At 42.5% G+C, this 19,744-nt stretch overlaps 1 protein-coding gene across 1 annotated transcript in view; it reads left to right on the top strand.

The window, feature by feature from the left end:
- The first annotated feature begins 658 nt into the window (after positions 1–658).
- The window catches only part of UTRN (utrophin), a 404,863-nt gene continuing 385,777 nt past the window's right edge, over positions 659–19,744 (top strand). The window contains exons 1-7 of the mRNA XM_080615656.1: positions 659–792; positions 2,058–6,026; positions 6,493–6,616; positions 6,789–6,933; positions 7,872–8,005; positions 8,781–8,870; positions 16,850–16,971. Coding sequence (XP_080471782.1) covers positions 16,931–16,971 — 41 coding nt within the window. The 5' untranslated portion in view covers positions 659–792; positions 2,058–6,026; positions 6,493–6,616; ... (2 more) ...; positions 8,781–8,870; positions 16,850–16,930. The remainder of the gene's footprint in view (positions 793–2,057; positions 6,027–6,492; positions 6,617–6,788; positions 6,934–7,871; positions 8,006–8,780; positions 8,871–16,849; positions 16,972–19,744) is intronic.

Genomic DNA, 19,744 nt, shown 5'->3' on the forward strand with positions numbered 1-19,744 from the left:
GGGAGAGCGGCGCTGAAGTGGGCGGGGGCCGGCACTCGGCCTCAGGAGCAGCCGCGCCGCTGGGCAGGCGAGGGCGGTGTGAGCCGGCTGCGGCTGACGGGGGCCTGCCTGCCCGGCGCGGCCGGCTGTGCTGGGCCGCTGGGCTCTGCGTTGAACAGCGTAACTTTAGCTTAAAGTTAGTTGGTTTCACAACTTTGAAGAGTTTATACAGTATATGTATACATTATATAAGTGTGTGTGTACATACATACGTTTTTTCGTGTCTCTGGCAGGCCGCTCGGGCCTGGCCCTCGGTGGCACCGCGAGTGTCACAGCCACGCTGTCACCGGCGGCGCGACAGGGCCGGGGGTGACGGGCTCAGGTCGCTGGGTCCCTACCGCGCAGTGGAGGCTCCCGGGCCGAAGGAGCCGCGGCGCGTCGGAGGCCCGTTCCCGGCGGCGGTGGCTGCCGCAGCTCCGCGCGGCGGGACAGGGCGCTGCCCTTCGGTTTCCGTTTGTGTAGTTCACGGCAGTTCTCCACACGGGTGCCTCACAACGGAACTGCACCCGCCCCTGTGATACCTCACGATGACTTGCCAGGCAGCGGGACTGGCTCTCCGGGGGCCTGTGGCACGCTGGGTGGATGTTAGCCCTCTGCCTTCGCCCACCCCAGGTGATCACTTGGTTGCTCTAAAGCGTAGTTTATATATTTTTGTGTAGCGTATTTTTTCCCCCCTCCCCAATTCCAAGCACTTTGAATGCTTTGAAGGCTGTATGACAACCTGACACAGTGCTTTTGTAGCGTGAATTGAGGGTAAGTACGTCATGCACCAAGGTATGGGATGAGGGTATGAAGGGTGTCTGCAGGTGTGGAACCTGCTGAGGTGTCCTCAGCCAACCCCAGTGTGTGGAGGGAATGCAAACCCTGCTTCTGGGATAATGGTCCCTTAGTGCTGCCTCTGCACTATACTTTGCCGGGGGTTCGACTGGAAGTTAAGCAGAGAGTGAGAAGGATTTCCAGACTAGCTTCCTGGGTTTATTTTATTTAGGAGGATAGATGTAGCAGCTGTAGTATGCGTTGCAATGTCTAACTTTCTATAGCACGCTTTTGTGGTTTGTTTGGGGTTTTTTGACAAGGTATTATCCTTGTGTTCTAGTATTTTGAAAATGCAGGAAGCACAAATCAAGTGCAGGCTGACACATTCTAAAATATTAGTGTTTGCCAGAGCATCTGGGTCAAGTCCTAATACAGGTAAATAACAGTTGTTCTTAGCCACTCTGTTCCCCAAAATTTGAGCTGACTAATTATAAACTTTCAGTTCAAATGTATCATGTGATGATACAGGCTAACTAAAAGATGAACTCTCAAGAAAGAGATAACTTGGGGGCCTTCATTGCAATAGGAAATAGAAGGTGAAATGTTTTAGACGGGATATTTTATTTCATTTGGCATCACAAATGTGGAAATATTATAAATGCAGAAATACGATAGTCAAGAGGGAGTTGTGGAGAGAAGTGTGGTCTGGTGGTGAATTTCTAGGTACATACGTTGTCTTTTTTGACTGTTTCCACAGTTAAATTGTAAATGCAAAACTTACTGTGCTTTCCAGAACTGTTCATTAAAAAGCAGTACTGCCAGGTTCAGCTGTTTTATTAAGTAAATGTTTGTTCCTATTCTTCACTAAGGTATGAATTAGTAAAAATGGGTGCATGTTTGAAGGTACATTTTATTTGTAATATTGTAATGGAAAAATGCTGCCCTTCAGAAACCCACATCTTTGAATACAAATTGTGTAGTCCTGCTTATGTACTTATTTATGAGCATGTGTACATATAGTAAATGCTCATGTAGATTTTGTGGATGCAGTGCTGATCTTGATGAAAGGTTGGCCCCAGCTATGTCAGTTACAGAATGAATTATGGCTATTCAGCATTATGAGAAAGAAAAAAGAAAACTAAAAATTACCACAGTTTGTACAAGAACATTAATCACTGACCAAACTGAAAAAAAAAAGGCAGTTTTTATGCTAAAGCAATATACAAAACTGGAGTTCTTGGTTAGAAATGCTTCTCTTACAGGCACAGCCCTTTCCTGACGAGATTTGTTTTGCGGAGAACTTCCCTCAGTCCTTTGGTGAAATCGTGTTCCCTGCTTTCTGTAATGGCTTGTTAGAGCACATACAGCTCTGGAATGGAACAGAAGGCTTTTGAAACTTTCCTGCTCTCAAGAAATTTCCATAAAATCTACTGGCAATGCGTCCCAACCCCTTTCTACACTTCTTCATAAAGAAAAGGATAAGTTGCTGGGGTTATTGATTTCTATTTTAAGTGAAGTGGCAGGGTGGTGTAATGTGTTTCAGCTCTGAAGCTGACTGTGATTTTGATTTAAGATTTTTATTTTATCAAGCATGTATTTTTCTTTGTTTTTAATAGCTTCCTTGTTAAACCCTCATAAATTATTGGTGGTTGGCTTTGTAATTTGATGTTCTTATATGCACTCGTTACACTGTGGCCTTAGTTCAAAACAATATTGCTTTCCATTGGGCTTCATTCTTGTTTTTCTACGCAGGTCATCATCTGTTGGATCTTTGCCTCAGTTGTTGAAGAAACTGGAAAAAGTATAGTGACTAGTGCTAGAAACTGTAATAAATGAAAGAGCTTCATAGGCACACAGTTGAATGATACCATGATGAATCAGGGGTGTTTCTTCTGCTACTGCAGATTTCCTGTCTCATGAGCAGCCAGTCAGTTCAAATAGATGATTCATAAGCAGTCACTCATTTTCATGTTCCTTATTTTGTGGTATCCATCTTGAGAGCCTCAGTCTGATTTGAAGGAATACAGAGCTTTTGCAAATGTAGGTGAAATCCATGTACCACCCTTATTTTAAGCAGTGTCTGAAAAAAACCCCACATATGTTTCTGAGCAATCAATGTCATTTGAGATACTTGTCATTAATATTTTCATACCTCAATTTCCAATTGTGTAAAATAGAGGTTAATAGAAATAGCTGTGTGGTTCAGTTGATACGCCGGAGGGAAGGGATGCCATCCAGAGGGACCTCGACACTCTTGTGAGGCGGGCTGATGCCAACTTTATGAAGTTTAACCATGCCAAGTGGAAGGTCCTACACCTAGGTCAGAGCAATCCCAGGCACGGCTACAGGTTGGGCAGAGAAGAGATTCAGAGCAGCCCTGCAGAGAAGGACTTGGGGGTGTTGGTCGATGAGAAAATGAACATGAGCCGGCTTCAGTGTGCGCTCGCAGCCCAGAAAGCCAACTGTATCCTGGGCTGCATCAAAAGGAGCGTGACCAGCAGGTCGAAGGAGGTGATCCTGCCCCTCTACTCTGCTCTCGTGAGACCTCACTTGGAGCATTGTGTGCAGTTCTGGTGTCCTCAACATAAAAAGGACATGGAACTGTTGGAACAAGTCCAGAGGAGGGCCACGAGGATGATCAGGGGATTGGAGCACCTCCCGTATGAAGACAGGCTGAGAAAGTTGGGTCTGTTGAGCCTGGAGAAGAGAAGGCTGCATGGAGACCTCATAGCAGCCTTCCAATATCTGAAGGGGGCCTACAAGGGTGCTGAGGAGGGACTATTCATTAGGGACTGTAGTGACAGGACAAGGGTAATGGGTTAAAACTTAAACAGGGGAAGTTTAGATTGGATCTAAGGAAGAAATTCTTTACTGTTAGAGTGGTGAGGCACTGGAATGGGTTGCCCAGGGAGGTTGCGAATGCTCCATCCTTGGCGTTGTTCTATGATTCTAAATATAACATTGGCAAAAGGGACTGTTTGAATAAATTCTTTCTTGTTCTTGAAGAATTCGGGTAGACATGTACATACTCTGGTCATGTTAGACAAGCCCATGAGTAGAATATCAATGAATTTGGATTATAACATATAATAAATAAGCTACCGATGCATGCTATGAACTGTGAAGGCAGTATTGAACAACCTGTTAGTCAGCAAGCACCACAGGATATGTGCTGGACATGATGGGAGTCTTATAGGAACACAGCAAGCCTTAGTTTAAAGGGGATCTAATCAGTAAGAAGGCAACCTGTTCTTGAAATATTATTTAGGTGATAGTTCAGTATAGTTTAATACTTTTAAAAAACTTTCAGCAGCTTTTTTTTCTTCAGTTACATTTTAGTATGTGATGGAAGCATATGTTATTAGTATAATACTATATAATACTATATAATTTGTTACTTCAGTTAAACCATTTTTCCATCAATCCCAGTGACCAGTATCTCATATTGGGGAAAAAAGTGTAAAAAGGCTGTGAAGTTCTTGGTCTATTATATAATGCTGTGTGTAAGATGATCAGTAATCTCTCTGATTCTTACTGAAGACTAGTTTAAAGTCTCTAAAGTAAGACTAGTCTCTGATGTCAGTGGGAACGACTGCATGTGAAGTATTTGGTAATTCTTGAATTCTTCTCATTTTGGGGCCTTTGTGGTAAAAAAAAGAGGGGTAGACTCCATTTTCTGGATTCTTGTTATTGTCATGATGCTTGATCAAAGATTACCACTAAATAGTATAGACAGTTGTGTCACTGTTTGTACATGTGCCTTTATACAGATTCATTCTCAACAGCTGCTGGGCTGCTCATCTGCTGACTGCACCTGATGTTACTTGCAAGTTCTTACAGTCATTTCTCAACAGACTCGATAGCCACAGCAACCAAGTGTCATTAGCAATGTTAGCTAATTCTGCCTCTTTCTCCAGGGCATTCATTACAACACACACTCCCAAACAGATCCTTGCAACATTTTATTGCTTAATTCTTTTTCTTGATTTTGATACAGAAAGATAAGAGATTTTCTGCTAGGTTAGGTCAATCCAAGCAGTAAGCTCTGGGGAATTGTACGGTGGTAGTAGCTTGACCGCCCTGACCATGGCATTGATAGAACAGAATGAGGCTCTGCATATCACTTAACTGCAGCACAAAGCCCTGCAATTTACTTAAGGTGCTGATGGAGGTAGGTTTACTCTTATGATGGACAGATGAGCCCTGCAAGCCTTGCCATGGTCACTTAAAGCATCATCACACCCAGCATTACCCTGAGGATTGCTCTGCCACAATTAGGGTGGTCTAACATAGCCATCAGAAGAGACCATGTGCCCATCCTTCAGCTGCCAGTTAGTGTCTTAACTTCAGTTAGTGTCTCACATTTAGCTCAAAGCCACCTTCAGCAGCAAAGGGCAGTAGCTTTCCACTGGGGTAAAGGGCTGTGGGTATGAATTGCCTTTTGCCAGTTCCCTCTCATCAGGAGTAATATGTGCAGGTGGTAACACTTTAAATCAGCACAGCATTATTACTGAAGGATGTTTCTGAAAGTGTTAAAAGACTGGTCTGTGCACTAAATCATCTCCAGTTTTGGGTTATTTTCACTTCTGATGGCTTTGCTCTGATGGCAGTGGCCTCTGGAACAAGGACAGAGCAGACAAGTCATAATTTACAGTACAGCAGCAAGGTCCAACAGAGTACTTTCTAAAATGCCTTAAAATGAAGCCAGCATAATGCAGAACGTTCCAGCCAAGATCCCTGGGATTTTAGAGCCTGGGCTTAAAGCACGCTAACATGCATTTTGGGGGGATTTTTTTGGTTGCATTGAACTTGTGTAAATTAACTGATTCTTTCTTCCTGCAAGGGAAGAGTTTTTGTCTGGAGACTGTAGAAAATGTGCACACTCTTCTGGAGATGGTCTTCCTAAATGTGTAATTACAAAAGTGCCTTCCTTTACCTATTGATTTTAGGAGAAGAATGCACTTTCCGGTTTCCTTCGTTTTCCTTGATTGCTGCTTCTCCTTCACCATCTGCACAACTGTCACCTTTCTGGGTTGGAAGTGCTACAGGATCTTCCCTTCAGACCTCATCTGCCTCATTTTTAAGCATTTGCTGAAGTGGTTCAAGCAGTTCTTGGCAAGAGATTACTTACTCCCCGACCGTGTGACTTGGTGGATTTGTGACACCTGTCTCTTGCTATTTCATCATGTGTTGCATACTTTGTCATATGAGAGTGGAATTGCTGGTGGGAAGTATGGGCTTCATTAATGAGTTCTGTTTCACAGCTAATCCATGTTTACTGATTGACGTGCATATGTATTTTAGTTTCACTTGTCCTGTCTTATACCTCTGTTGCTATTTTCTGTCACACTCCTACCTTTTGCATTTTATGTACAGATCCAGCTGGACTAGGAGTTAACTGTTGCTGAAAGAGGCAGAGAAACTATCTCTCCCCTGTCCCAACTGTATAGCACATTCTTACAACTTCCGTGTTGTGTCACTCGGTTGTTGATTATCAAGTAATATGTAACAGACAAACCAATTTATTTAATGTTATTGGATCTAAAATTAATCTCTGAGATTCATTATAAGAACCCATTATAATTCTCATTATAAGAACTTTTCTGTGAAGAAATGTGGAATTTGAGAAATTTTCTTCTGTGTTTTGAGCTTCCTAGTAGAGAATACAGATCCACTAACTGGTTTTACACATCACAGAGTGGCAGAGCCTGGAAGACCCCCCTGGAGATCATCTAGTCCACCTTCCAGCTCAGAGGAGGGTCAGCTTGAGCAGTTGGATTTTGAGTATCTCCCATGGATGAAGACTTCAGAACCCCTCTGGGTAAGCTGTGCCAGTGTTTGACCACCCTCACAGTAAATATAGTTTTTTCTAATGTCTTAAAAAGAAGTGTTTTATTTTGGTTAAGGCATTTTTGTATGTTTAAGCTTATCTCAGACTTACAGATCTGTCTGCTTGTAAATGATAAATGATTGTATGTTTTCTCTGTGCTTAGGCTTTTTGTTTCTGAACATCCCAAGATAAAATGAAGGAACTACAAATGCCACAACACCCACAAGGACACCTTCTGGATAAATGGGTTTGCTACCATGTGCATTTCATTGAGAGCTGTATTGGGAGAACAAAACCCCTGCAAAGATGTAAGCAAGTATTTCATTTTAGATACTGAAAGCAATTCTCCAAAGTTTTGTTGTCCAAATAAAGACCAAGGAAGTGCAATATTTAGGTCATAAATATGTAAGGTTAGTTTCCTGTAATAAATTAGTACCTGTGTCTGGTCTTAGCTTATTGAAAGCCAGAATCCTGTTACAGCATTATTTATTGGAAGACCATTCCGGTATCATAGAATCATAGAGTGGTTTGGTTTGGAAAAGACCTTAAGATCATCTAGTTCCAACCCCCCTGCCATGGGCAGGGGCACCACAATTAAAGTTCATGATCTACATGTGAGACTACTGTAATTTGATCTGAATTTTCCTTTAAAATGGTCTGGGAGCTCTAGCGTTAACAAATGACATCTGTCTTGTTGAGTTGAGGGAAGGTAATGCAACTGATAGTACTCAACTTCATTCAGTGCTATTGTCTGGCAACCTGATAACTACAGGTAAAAATTCTTATTCCTGTATTTACATAGGTATTAGTAGTCTCCTTCCTGAACAATCTTTGCTTTCTGGCTATGGCTAGTTATTCGTTGTCCTAGATCCAGAGGCCACCTCCAAATGAGGAGCTAGAAAGAGTCAACACAGTTCAGAAATCCCATTTATGTAATGCTTTTCAAATCCTTGTTAACGATATTCAGAAAATAAATAATTGATTTATTTAATTACTATGGCTTCTCTCTTTTATCATAATATTTTGGATTATTTTTTATTGTTTGCAGGATGATTTGCTTTGAGAATAGCTGATTTCTTGGCTAAATGTAATTTTAATTTGTATGTAGCTAGCTTAATGGTTTTCACAATCTGTATTTTGATATGACAAGTGCAGGTTATATTTATGCCAGTTAACAAATCATACAGTTTTCTGTGACTGAAAACAGACTGAGACATGCCTAACCTGTTGTACTGCATTCATTCAGGTGACCTGCCCCAAAAGTTACTTGACACATCAGTAAAGAAGAAATACTGAAAGCAACTGGATCCAGTTTTTGTGATGTCTCTGCCTGCCTAGCCCCTCTGAACAAAATATTTTTCTACCAAAAAGAACTATCAGGTAGGATAAGAATTGTGTGGTATGAATGCATGAGTCAGATGTCTGCACAAGGAGAAAGCAGTTGATGCCTCCCAATAGTGGATACACAGAAACATCATGAATGAGATAAGGTTTCTGCTCAGTAAGAAATTGTTAGGGTGAAAGCTCAGCCATCAACACAAGAAAAAGGATGTATATGGCAGAGAAGGTAGGGTGACTGTTATCTAGCTGAAATACTAACAAACTTGAGAGTGTTATGAAATAGAAGCTATGAATGAGATGGGATTGGGCATCTCAGAATTGTCATTAAAATGCTCTAAGACCAGAAGATGTTGTGGTTAGAGATTCTTTGCCTGTTTCTCTTGCTTTTCATGGTAAGTTGTCTCAAAGAAGGGTTTCATTAGAGTTTCAGCATGCTGCTGGCTTAGGTTGGGCCCTGCAAAGATTGTGTTAGGAGATCTTAAGGTGCCACAGCCCCATACAGGAGCCTCTGGGTCCTTTAGAGCCAGAGTTAGGGACAATGCCTCATATTCATCTGGAAGTCCTTAACAGACTTGCTTTTATAGCCAGGAATGGGCCTAGATTGTAATGTTAACTATATCAGAATGTGGTTTTATTTTTTTTAACAAAAATTATCATTCCAGGGTAATCTTAACTGTCAAACCAGGGTGTGTATACTTTGCATTGTGCATTGTTTCTTTTTATGTACTGTTTGTCATTAACGGTCTTGGCATGACTGCTTCCCAGGTAGTAAATATATTCTGGCATAATTAAAGCAGTTCCACTTCCTTTGCAGGCAAAACCTCAGAGATGGTATCTCTGGAGAGGGACGGTGGAACTGACGAGAAGTTGCCAACTGCTATTTAACTGTTTACCAGTATGCCAGGTACCATCTTTCTGAGTCACCATCCCTGACCACCTCTGCATTAACATTTACACTGGCCTGCTCTGGTCCATAGGTCATTATTTTGGCAACTGTAAAAATTGAGTTATAAAAAATTACTGTGTTTTTTCACCTTTTTTTTTTTTAGCTCATTATATATGTTCAGCTAAAAATAAAATACATTGGAGAAAGCAGTTTAAAGACTTGTGTTTCATCTATGTGAAAATCCATGTAACAGTATAGATAATTCTTAACAAGGTAGCTAGCTGACTTCCGTTAGTAAGATATCCGTATGGGATGCCCTTCTGAGGATATACCAAATTAGCTCTGCTGCTGCAGCCAGTGTTCATGGACATAAATTCATGGATGCTGAACTTGTTGCTGCCACTGTGTAAGCAGATTGTTTATCACAGAAGTTTTGGACAGGCACAGAAGCTTACTTCTATAATTAAAGTTGTAGCATCTGCACAATAGTTACACACTTTAAATTACTGTTCCTCAGCATCACCTCCCTCTATTGATCTTCAAATCTGCAGAAAGTGAAATTGAAAATACAAGCAGTTCAGGAAAAAAGATCCATTAAGGCTTGTAAAGAGTACAGGATACTGCATGGTTGCTAATGCAAGGGTAGGGCTACTATATTTTTTCCTATCTCACAGGAATATTGTAAGAGGCATCTTAATACTGTATGATAGAAAGGGACATAAATCTTTATGGAAAAAATGAAATTATGCATTAGTAGTTAGCCTCTGCGGCAGAAAAGACATAAGTTGTAAAGTCTTTGGAAAGCCCTTGTCCCATGGCACCAAGTCATTTAAATCACATTGTATTCTTTGGGGAATATTAGAGCTGCAAAAACTAGCCTGGCCATAACTTTGTGTAAGGGATAAATTAAACACAGCTATTGACTGTTTGGAAAATAAAGGCCCAGTTTGCATTAACAAGGTTGAACTGGATGATTCTATTTCTTTTGGAAAAGCACTTGGATCCTTTTTTCTGTGTTTTACAAACAAAAAAAAAGGGATGTAATGTTTCAGGTGACTGCTGCATTCTATATTTGAGCCTTTACTTGAAGAAAAAAAAGATTCAGGGATAACATTCTAGTACAAATGCTGAGGATATACCTTGTTTATTTCCAGGACCAATATTATTAAATGGATTTGAAAGAGAACCATCCAAAGATGATTTTTACCAGTAACAGAAAAGCTTTCTTGAATGGAGTGCTTCACATCGAGCATAATCATACTGCCTAAACAGACCCTATTTAATGAGATGGCTGACCTTAAATCTAGACATAACAGAAACTTGGATTCTTCAGTTACTTTGATTTGATTACATACTTTATTTATGATAAACTCCTTTAGGAGTGAAATAGTAGAAAATGAGCCCAGGGAAGAGATTGGTCTGTACCCAGCCTCCCAGTCAGGGCTGGCTATGACAGCACTGCATTGCTGGGGAGGAAAGATTTTTTGGATGTGCAAGAACAGTGAAATGCCAGCCTGGTGCAGAGCAATTGGGAGCCCTTCCTGGGGCCACAGGGCATGTGGTGGCCTCACCATACTATGGGGGTCCTGGGAGTACCTGTGCAAGCTGCTGATCCTGGATTGGGTCCTTTAGTGGCATCACAGTGCTTTCCACTTCCTCTTCTTCTACCATGCTGTGTACACCTAGGAAGTGCAGCAGCGAGTTTGGTTCCTTTGGCACAGTGAGGGGGAAAAAAAAAAAAGGCAGCAGCTGGGGGAAAACAGGTTAGTTGTGGCAAAGTGGTGTCGTGTTACACAGGGGGTAGGAGCCCTGGAACACCAGTTGCTCTTCGGAGGCCTCATGGAAGTCTCCTCCTGCAGCAGAGCCCAGCCTGCCCAGATGCAGTGGGTGGGTGGGCAAGTGGTGCTCAGCCACTGCCCTCCTGCACAAATGGAGATTAATACAGGCTAGTCAAGGGTAGGAAAGGTCAGGCTCTGAATGGGCAAACAAATCCATATCCTGCACCACTTCTGAGAGGGGATCCTTCTCTTTCTCATTGCTTGCTTTGCCTTTCGAAGGATTTATGTGTCCTTTCTGAATCCTTGTACTAAACACCAGATAGTGTGTGTAGGTGTGGAGAAAACTTTTGAAAGGATTGAAGTGGCTTACAGTCAGCAATGCTACCTTCTCCACAGGTAGAACCAACTCCTGTATAAGAAGGGTGGTAGAGCTGAGCAAAGAGTGGAGCTGAGCTGCATGATGTGACCACTTTAGGACTTACACTTCTTTATGATTCAGTTACTGAATCATGCCCCTGTTTCTCTGTTAGGAGGCAGAAGTCTACTTCTGTGAGTGATCTGCATCAGGAAACAAGTGCTATACTATAGATACCATGTCTAGGGAGAGCTTTCCAGACAGGCTTTCCAGGGAGAGGTACGATTAAAACACTAATGTGCTTTATATCAGTTCCTCTCTTTTTGTATGATACTGCTCATACCAAAGTCAGTGGGGGAATTCATCCATTTAAATGGTGCTTTCACTGACATGTCTGGCATTCATTTTTGTCGTGTTGACGTGCCTTCTGTTTTTTGCCCAGAGGCCACCTAGCTGCTGGTTGGTGGACATCCTCAGGTGCAGTAAGCAGACAGCACCCGAGTCTAAAGGAGCTTCTGATAGTCCAGCAGTTTCATGGTCAGTCTGGGTGGCCCCATAAAGCTGGGGTCAGGTCATGAGTAGAAAGCACTGTCAAGCTTCCAGCCTTACTGAATGGTTTATGTTTTGTAGTTACTTCATGGGAGAAAGGAGCAGGGTGTGGGAAGGTGGTAATGGCAACATCACCTATGATTAGGGTTGTCAGGGGGTCTGAAGGCTATATGAAGACTATTGGCACAAAGTCTGGGAACTGTGCAGAGCTTCAGGCATGTCCCGCCTTATGCAGAGCTGGAGAGCAGCCTGAGGGCTGTGACAAACCAGTCAGACTCAACTAAAAGTGGAACTATTTATGGGTGGTTGTCTGTTTTCTCTTGTGACTCGTGGATGTTGTCTCTTGTTCACCGAGGCTCTGAGCCCTATCAGTTTGCACTTAAATATAGCTTTCCCAGGTTTTCAAATCTGCTGTTTTCCCAGAGGAATGTCTGTTCATGGCATGTAGCCCTCCTTCTCTTTTATTGTACTGAAAATCATCTCACTCACTGAGTGTTGGTAGGTGTGGTAGACGACCAGCAGCCCTCTCTGTGTTCAGGTTAAGGGCATAGCGATTCATTTGAGCCTCTCTTTTCTGATGCCTTGTGCCTCCAGTTTCTTCATCGCAGCCCTTGCCATGATCCTGAAATATCTTGCCAAGTAGAGAGCAACGGAGGAGGTTTGCCTTCCCTGCAGTCTGAGGCAGGTGGTACTGGGAATCACAGAAGCAAGTGCATGCAGAAAGGGTAGTGTTGTGGCATGTGACGCCTACATGTACCCAGTTGTCATATATCTTTCTGTCACGGACAATGCCTAAGCGCATGTGCCAAAGCTGTCAAGATCAAGTGCTGGTTTGCATGTAATCTCTAATTTAGCCAAATACTGTGCTTGCAGGGAAATTTTATCAAGAAAAACCCAAAAGATTAGGCTAAATAATATCCATAAGTGACATTTTAAATAGAGATGTACAGCATTTTGTTTAACTTCATAATTAGTTACTGATATAGGTACTATAAAACATAACTTTATTGCATTTTTTTAATAAGAACATAATTTTCCACTTCTGAAAAAACTTCATTCTGTATGATTCCACTCTCAAAGCAAGCCTTACACTCACATAATTCTTTGAATCATTCAAAACTGCAGTACATTTATGCATTTGTTACTGCAAGTGTGCTGTGGCTCATGACTAATGGCTAATTCAGCTGTTGTCTCCTAAGTTCTGTTACTGTCACTTCAGGTCAGAGAGATCAAAGGTCTGGTATTTTAAGGAATTTGGTGCTTCTAGATAAAAACATTCTGCATTCCATGCATGTTCAATCTCTAAAGATAAGTAGGGAGGAATATGGTAAGCCCCTGCTATCTCTGTGGAAAGGATAGTCAGAATGTAATTTGTATAATTACCTTGCATGGTAGTTTGAGTTCATCAGCATACCTTTATTTTCCTTTTCTAATTGTTATAAAGCCTTTCGTACTTATTTTTTGTACTGAGTACATGAACATCTGATGCCTGCTGCTGTGAAAATTTTGTCACTGGAACAACTGCTTCTTGAGCACTTGAGTTCTTCAGGCAGAGTCCTATCAATGATTATAGCTTTGGGGCTTTAAACTGAAGCTATTTTAACATACGGTAATGTTACTTGATAGTTTCCTCTGGGAATCCCACCCACTGTGTTAGCTGCAAACAGCTATATGAAGAATGCTGTTCTCATGGCTCAAACACTTGTAATGCTGTCCCACCCAAACTAACCTCAGCCCGAGAATGACTTCTAATCCACAAATGAAATAAGCAATGGATTTTATGTTACTCTCCCTCTGATTTAAATCTACTTCTTCCAAACAAGTTAGTATTTAACTTTCTTTATTTTACTCTTAACAAAAATATAATCATATAGTTATAAAAAGGACAGGTATTGAGTCTGTTATTGTACAAAAGAAACACATCACTAATTGCTCTGAATTCTGTTAGTGCAATCAGATGGAACATGGAGTGTTTAAGGATACATTTTTCTAAGTGAAGGAGAAAACTGGCTCACATTAGGTGAAACATTAATGGCAATTTCACTAAAATGAAATCCTCTTGGTGCTGCAGTTCTTTCTAGCTGCACAGTAGTTTTAAAACTAGAAACCATCCTAGCCATTCATCCTAGCATGGTAGGAGGACTGTTTGTAAAAAGCATCAATTTCATCACGCATGTGCATGGATCACAAAATTCCAGAAGTGTCCCAAGTTAACCCATCATGATAATGAAGGATTTTTAATTTTATGAGAATCTCTGGGTAATTTCTTCTGTAATGCTTCTCCCCTCATTTCCATACTGCTGCTGCTAGCATTCTGTACCAGATGCTGTTCTGTGTGCATGAAAGCAACAGCCTCCTGATTGTTTTGTGACTGAAAACTTGACTACCTTTCCTAAATGTACAGTTAGTCCAATAAAATCTATTTCACATTTCTTCAAATCTCACTCCTTTTCTATCACTAGGCCATCCCTCTGACATTACTATTACAGACACCTTTACATGCTCTGTGCCCCAGATACTCCATCCTTTATTTTTCTTGAGTACGATGCTGTCCTTATGTGTGCCAGATGTGGTTAATACAGGTGTGTGACATGGATTCAGTGCTGTCTTATTCATTTGATATCTCTACCTCTTGGGGAATGTGACAGCATTTATATTCCTGTGGAAAATCTGTAAAAGTGGGGTCAGGTAATATTACTGTCATGTGCTGGCCTCATTGTCTATGCATACATAATCAAAGAGAGAGAGAAGGCCTGTTCCAGTTCAAAGAAATATTAGGTATCTGCCTTCTCTGTAGAATTAGAGAGAAACCTGTGCATGACAGGTAAGAAAAAGATGAGCTTGCTATCAGCTAGTAATATTGCTGTTTCTCTCCCCTCGCATACAGCAGCAACCAGATGGATGGAGGCAGTGGCCCTTCCCCTGTTTTCAAGGGAACTTGCTCTGTCCTGAGCAGTCTAGGTGTTTGACAGTTTTAAGTTGGTGTCTGAAGCTGCAGGTGGGATTCTGCTGTTTAAATGTAGCCCTTTGGTGCCACCTGAGATGCCTTGGGTGCCTATAAGTGTCTCATCAGCCCCATATGTCACCACTTCTTGAGTGACTAAATAGGACTGGATACCGATGTGTATGTTATTAAATCCTTTCTCTCTGTCTCAAAACAATGTGCAAAGACAAGAGCAGTTTGAGGTCACCGCCACTGGTTGTGTTGCCTGGATCCATTCAGCCATCTGCTTTTGGCTCTTGTTCTCATCATACTTATGCTGTGGTACAGGTTTATGCTTGAATGATATACTGGTGGCCAAAAGGGGCAATGCTTGCCAAAGGGGCAATGCTTTGGCAATTTTTGCCCTGGCATCCCACTGCTCCCCTTACTGCTGAAGCAGTCTGCTTTGGAGTCAGCTCAGCAGTGGTACTGGAGCAACAGACCCAGTAGGAACACTGAAGAGAGCAAGGGAAGTGTCTGGTCAGCTGGCAGCTACCCTGTGGCTCAGCACTGTCACAGAACTGCTTGGTTGGGCACCCACTTGTTCCTGCAAGTTGTCTTATCTTCGGCTCTACACATCCAAAGTAACGGAGCTGTTCCAGAACAAAGTGGATCACAACTGCCACAAAAGGCAAATATCGTCTGAAGATAAATCATGCACAGTCAAAGGAGCTGGGGCTAAGAAGTTAAATTTCAGGAAAGATAAAATGAATCAGAAAGCAAGCCCTTTTGAGGATGCATTGCAACACACGTTCTTTGACAGAATTCTTGCCCTAGAGCCCTCTGGCAGTCTGCAGACCTCCCCAGACTAAACCTAAGAGTTCCTGTATATAAAGACAGGACAGGCTCTGGAGGAAATCTGGACCTCTGTGAAAAGCCTCTTTGTGCCAGTCTGCAAGGGCTAGACAATTCTTAGGCAGCAGAACCATTAACAGGTACAACTCCTCCAGTGGTTTGGCTCTGATGGAACAGCAAGTGGCTGTCTCTGCTGGTGGTTCTGAGACCCCCACCCTGCAGCAAAGGGAGACTCTCAGTTACTCAAGCATCTGGCAAACATAAAGCCTTACGTAGCACTTAGGGCTCACTCTCCCTGACCTCTTTCTGCCTCTCCTGGTGCAGGAAGGTGGATGGTTTCCAGCTGAAACAGTGGATGGAAAATCCCTGCTAAGGAAGAAAAAGTAGAGGCTTGACTTTGGTAAAGACTGTATTGATGGGCTGGGGCCAAAACTAGTAAGGCCAGGGCATGGGCTGGTGCTGTCCCACTGTGCCTGATGCATGTGACGGATGCAGAGATTCTTCTGCTGCTGTCAGGCTGTGGGGGTGTGGAGCAAATCAAGGATCCTCACTGCTTTCTGTGGTTGTTCATTCTCACTGCACCAAGTGACTCTCAGGAAAAAAGCAGAGCTCAGCACTGAAACCAAGCTGGGCACCGTTTGTGTTTGGAGAGGTCCTTTAAGGAGAATGCAGAGAGCACCTGAATTACTTCACCACCCACAGAAATACTCTACAAATAAAGTTGTGTCATGTGGGAATGGTATAATCTTGAATGTGTATCGGGGAGAGCACCCAAAAATTAGTGCTACATTAATTATTAATGACAGCTTTGGCTGAATTTGAAAGCATACCCTAAAGATGAAAAGCAATCTTAGATTAGCAGTGTTTGTGGATCAGCCATAGGACTTGTAGGCTTCTTCAGGCATTGTTGAGAAGGTTTTGTTTTCCTTTAAATGTGGGTAATGTTTCTTTCCTGTTGCTAGTGTTACTCTGCCTCTGTTTATTGGTTGCTGAGTAGCAAATACAGGCTTCGGCTATCGTGGGAAAGAGACGTGGAGTGAGGAAACAGAGGAAGGCCCTTTGGAAAATTTGTGCCATTTGACAGTGTTACAAATGAGGCCAACAGATATTTTAAAAAGAGCTATTAAAGTGGTTTATTTCTGGCATCCAAAGAAGCCCTTACCCACTTGTTCTAAGGCTTGGGATGTTCTGCCTGTTGTGTTTCTCCCTCTGCCACAGACTTCATCTTCTGCAGGTTCCAGTGGAAGGTTTCATAACATACTGTTTGTTTCAGTCCCTGGCTCTGAGATCTTGGTGCAGCTTTGTACTTGGCGTCTTTATAAATAAATCAGTTTTCACAAATGAATCAGCTATTGTTTGAGGTGGAAAGAGTATTTTAATGGCATCTAAGTTAAAAATCATGATCTTTAAATGTTTTGTTTGGGTTTTTTTGACCTGCTGTAGTTACAATTCATGTCCAAGGAGATATAAAAAGAAATAGAACAAAAAGCCTCGCTGAGCTGCAGTTGTAACATGTATCCTCGTTATTATTATTCAGGACTCTTGGTGTAACCACAGGACGGAGGAGTCACGTTCTTTGGCAGCTGAGGTCTCGGCACTTCCGAAGCACAGGACTGAAATGGCCCAAAGCTTTTACCTGACAAGAAATAACAAGCGGAGGTATGTAATGGAGCACAGGGAAACAGCAAAACGTTAGGATGTGAAGAGATGCGTATGTGCCCAGATCTTGCTGGTCATCTCAAAGCTGTTCCCTGCAGATCTTGCCATAACAGTCCTGGAGGCAGACTCATTTGCAGCACAACCACCTCTATGTTTACCAGTGTGGTGGGCTGTGGACATCTCATAAGATACCTCTCAGAGCCTGCTGTAATGCTCTTGCCTATGATATTTTAATAGCTCTCTCTGTTTTGTTAAGAATGCACAATTGAGGCTTTTCTGATCCTTTTTGGCAAAGAAGACCCCTTTGGGCTCAGTCCCATGCTGGGAGATATCCAAGGTTTTGCTTTACTCTCTTTTTTGGAGTGAGACCTCCAGGAGCAGTCACACACCTCATTTCACACTTAAAATAGCAAAGCCCTTTCTGTGGAAAAGTAAATTCTCCCAGTTCCTGAGGAAAATAATGCTACTGAATAGTACCTTGTGGGCTTCAGTACCACGCAGATGACAGGGAGGACTCGCTTCAAAATACAAAAGCAAGAATGTAAAGATTGCATAAGAAAAAGCTAACAAACAAGACAGATTAAACACAAGTAAAAGCATCTCCCCTGGCTTGTGCCACCAGCTTGGCTGAAGTCAGGGTGAGAGGCAGGGTTGGCTATAGCAGGAGGGCAGAAGCCTTTACCCGCAGGTAAAAAACGTAGGGGTGCCTGGGATTGCAGGGTCCCTGGCTCGAATGTGTTTATTGAATCCCACCCAGACAGTCCAAGTAATGGGTGCCAGGGAGTTTAAAACACACAAACACTTGAAACAAGCGCAGTGATGAAGGGAGGAGGGTGGAGAGTGAGCCCACAGGGGTCTTTGCGGGGAACTGCGCTCTTGTGTTTGGTAACTTCCAAAGACATTTGCATCCCTAGCATGTCATATACTTGCTGAAATCCATCCTCGACTGCACTCCCCTTCTTCACATCCTTTGTCAGGAGTGTTTCTGGTCTGATGCTGACAGAATGTTGCTAGCTGGTGATTGCTACTTCAGGGCAAGGACACGATTTTATATTTCATGGTGAATGTTTTGCAGGATGTGCTAAAATTAAGTTTCATTCCCAGCTAGCTTTCAAAATCATACAGTTCAGTTTGCTGTTGTCTTTTTATTCATGTTCACAGCATCATATTTCAGACTAGATTTAAACTCTGAGTTTGCCAGAGCTTGGATACATTTGCGTTTTAAATATACATTGGTCCTTTTGACAGTAGTTACCGCATTTGTCAGATCATATTCACAGAGTTCTAAAACATACCTTCTGTCCTGGGCCAGGCACAAGCTCTACGGTTGAGGGACTTTACTGCTCTGCATTTACATACTGTCGAGCCCAGTGGCATTTGATCCTGACAGAGTGAGCCCTTTGTTACCTCTGTGCTATAAATAATACTGTCGTCCTATACCTGGTAAAGGTTTTTAAGATAAGTCTGTAAGTGCTTGAAGCAGAAGTGCTGGGATATTATGTTACACTTATGTTATAATGGCATAATATAGCCAATACTCTTAAGAAGATACTTGTTCTCACATGGTTGGAAATTTCTCTGGAAATGCTAACAAGGCTTTATTTTCTGAAATGCAAAGTCCATGTACGAGTTCTTTCCCAGCAAGGACAAACTCCAGCACTGCTCTCTTTTCAAATGCTTGGCCTCTGCGGGTCACCTCCAGCTAGATACATCAGTGATTTATTAAGGGTTTTCATTGCTCCCTCATTTTCTTCTGACAGTAACTCCAAAAAAGGATTTCTTTTTAGAGTAGGAAAATTGTTTCAATCATCTTTTCATTCAGTTTTTGGTCTCTTTCTTCGTTTCAGTGATTAAGGACTTGGCAGGGCTGGACTTCTTTTTTGGTTTGGAAGATAGCTTTGGAACATCCCAAAATAAATGATGTCCAAAAGTTTCCTCTTTGTCTGCTGTGATTTCAAAGCAATTTTCGTGGCTCAGTTCAGGACTGCCTAATAGAAGAAAATGGAGCAATAATTACTGCCTGCAGAGCTTGTAGCACAGCAGTTATTTAACTAGCTTATACGAGGAACTGGCAAATGTCTCTTAGAAAATTTCTCGTTCCCCGAAGAACTGTGTACTTTGAACCGAACTCTTTTCCTTAACTGGGCAGGTAATTCCTGTGGCAGTCAGGAGTCAGCCACCGCCATTTGCAGTCCTGCCTATCGTAGATGTGAAGCTCATCCGTGTCAACACTGCCCAGTGTGCTGGGTGTTGTGTCTCACCATCGCTTCTGGAGATCTTATCCATGTTCTCCTTTCAAACACTCCCAGTGACTAAAACTAAGTATCAGAGTACTCATCCCACAGTGCTCACTGGGTTCAGGACTCAGTCTTGGCCCTGGCTGCACAAAGCAGACAGAGGGCTGCACACACGGGGAAATGTCTCAAGAGGCACCCCAGCCATCACCTCCCTGCCAGTGGCACAGGGAGCAGGGTGGCTAGGCAAAGCAGCTGATCTCTGCCTCTGGGGCAGCCCCACTACTGCCTGCTCCAGGAGGAAACTCAGGAAGGGAATGAGCGGCTTCAGTCAAGATGATTTAAACCATTAGCTGATATAACTTTAACTGTACCTTGTGATAACTGACTTCATTAGGCTGAATTTTCATAAAATGAGTGTGAAAATGTGGAGTGGCACAGAGTGAGATGCCCTAGGCTGCAGAAATGGGCCACAGATGCCACAGCTGGCAGAGCATCTCCTTCAGCCACAGAAAACCAGACACTTCAGAACTAACTCA

This window comes from Psittacula echo (genome assembly GCF_963264785.1).
Source record: "Psittacula echo genome assembly, chromosome: 4".
Taxonomy (NCBI): Eukaryota; Metazoa; Chordata; class Aves; order Psittaciformes; family Psittacidae; genus Psittacula; species Psittacula echo.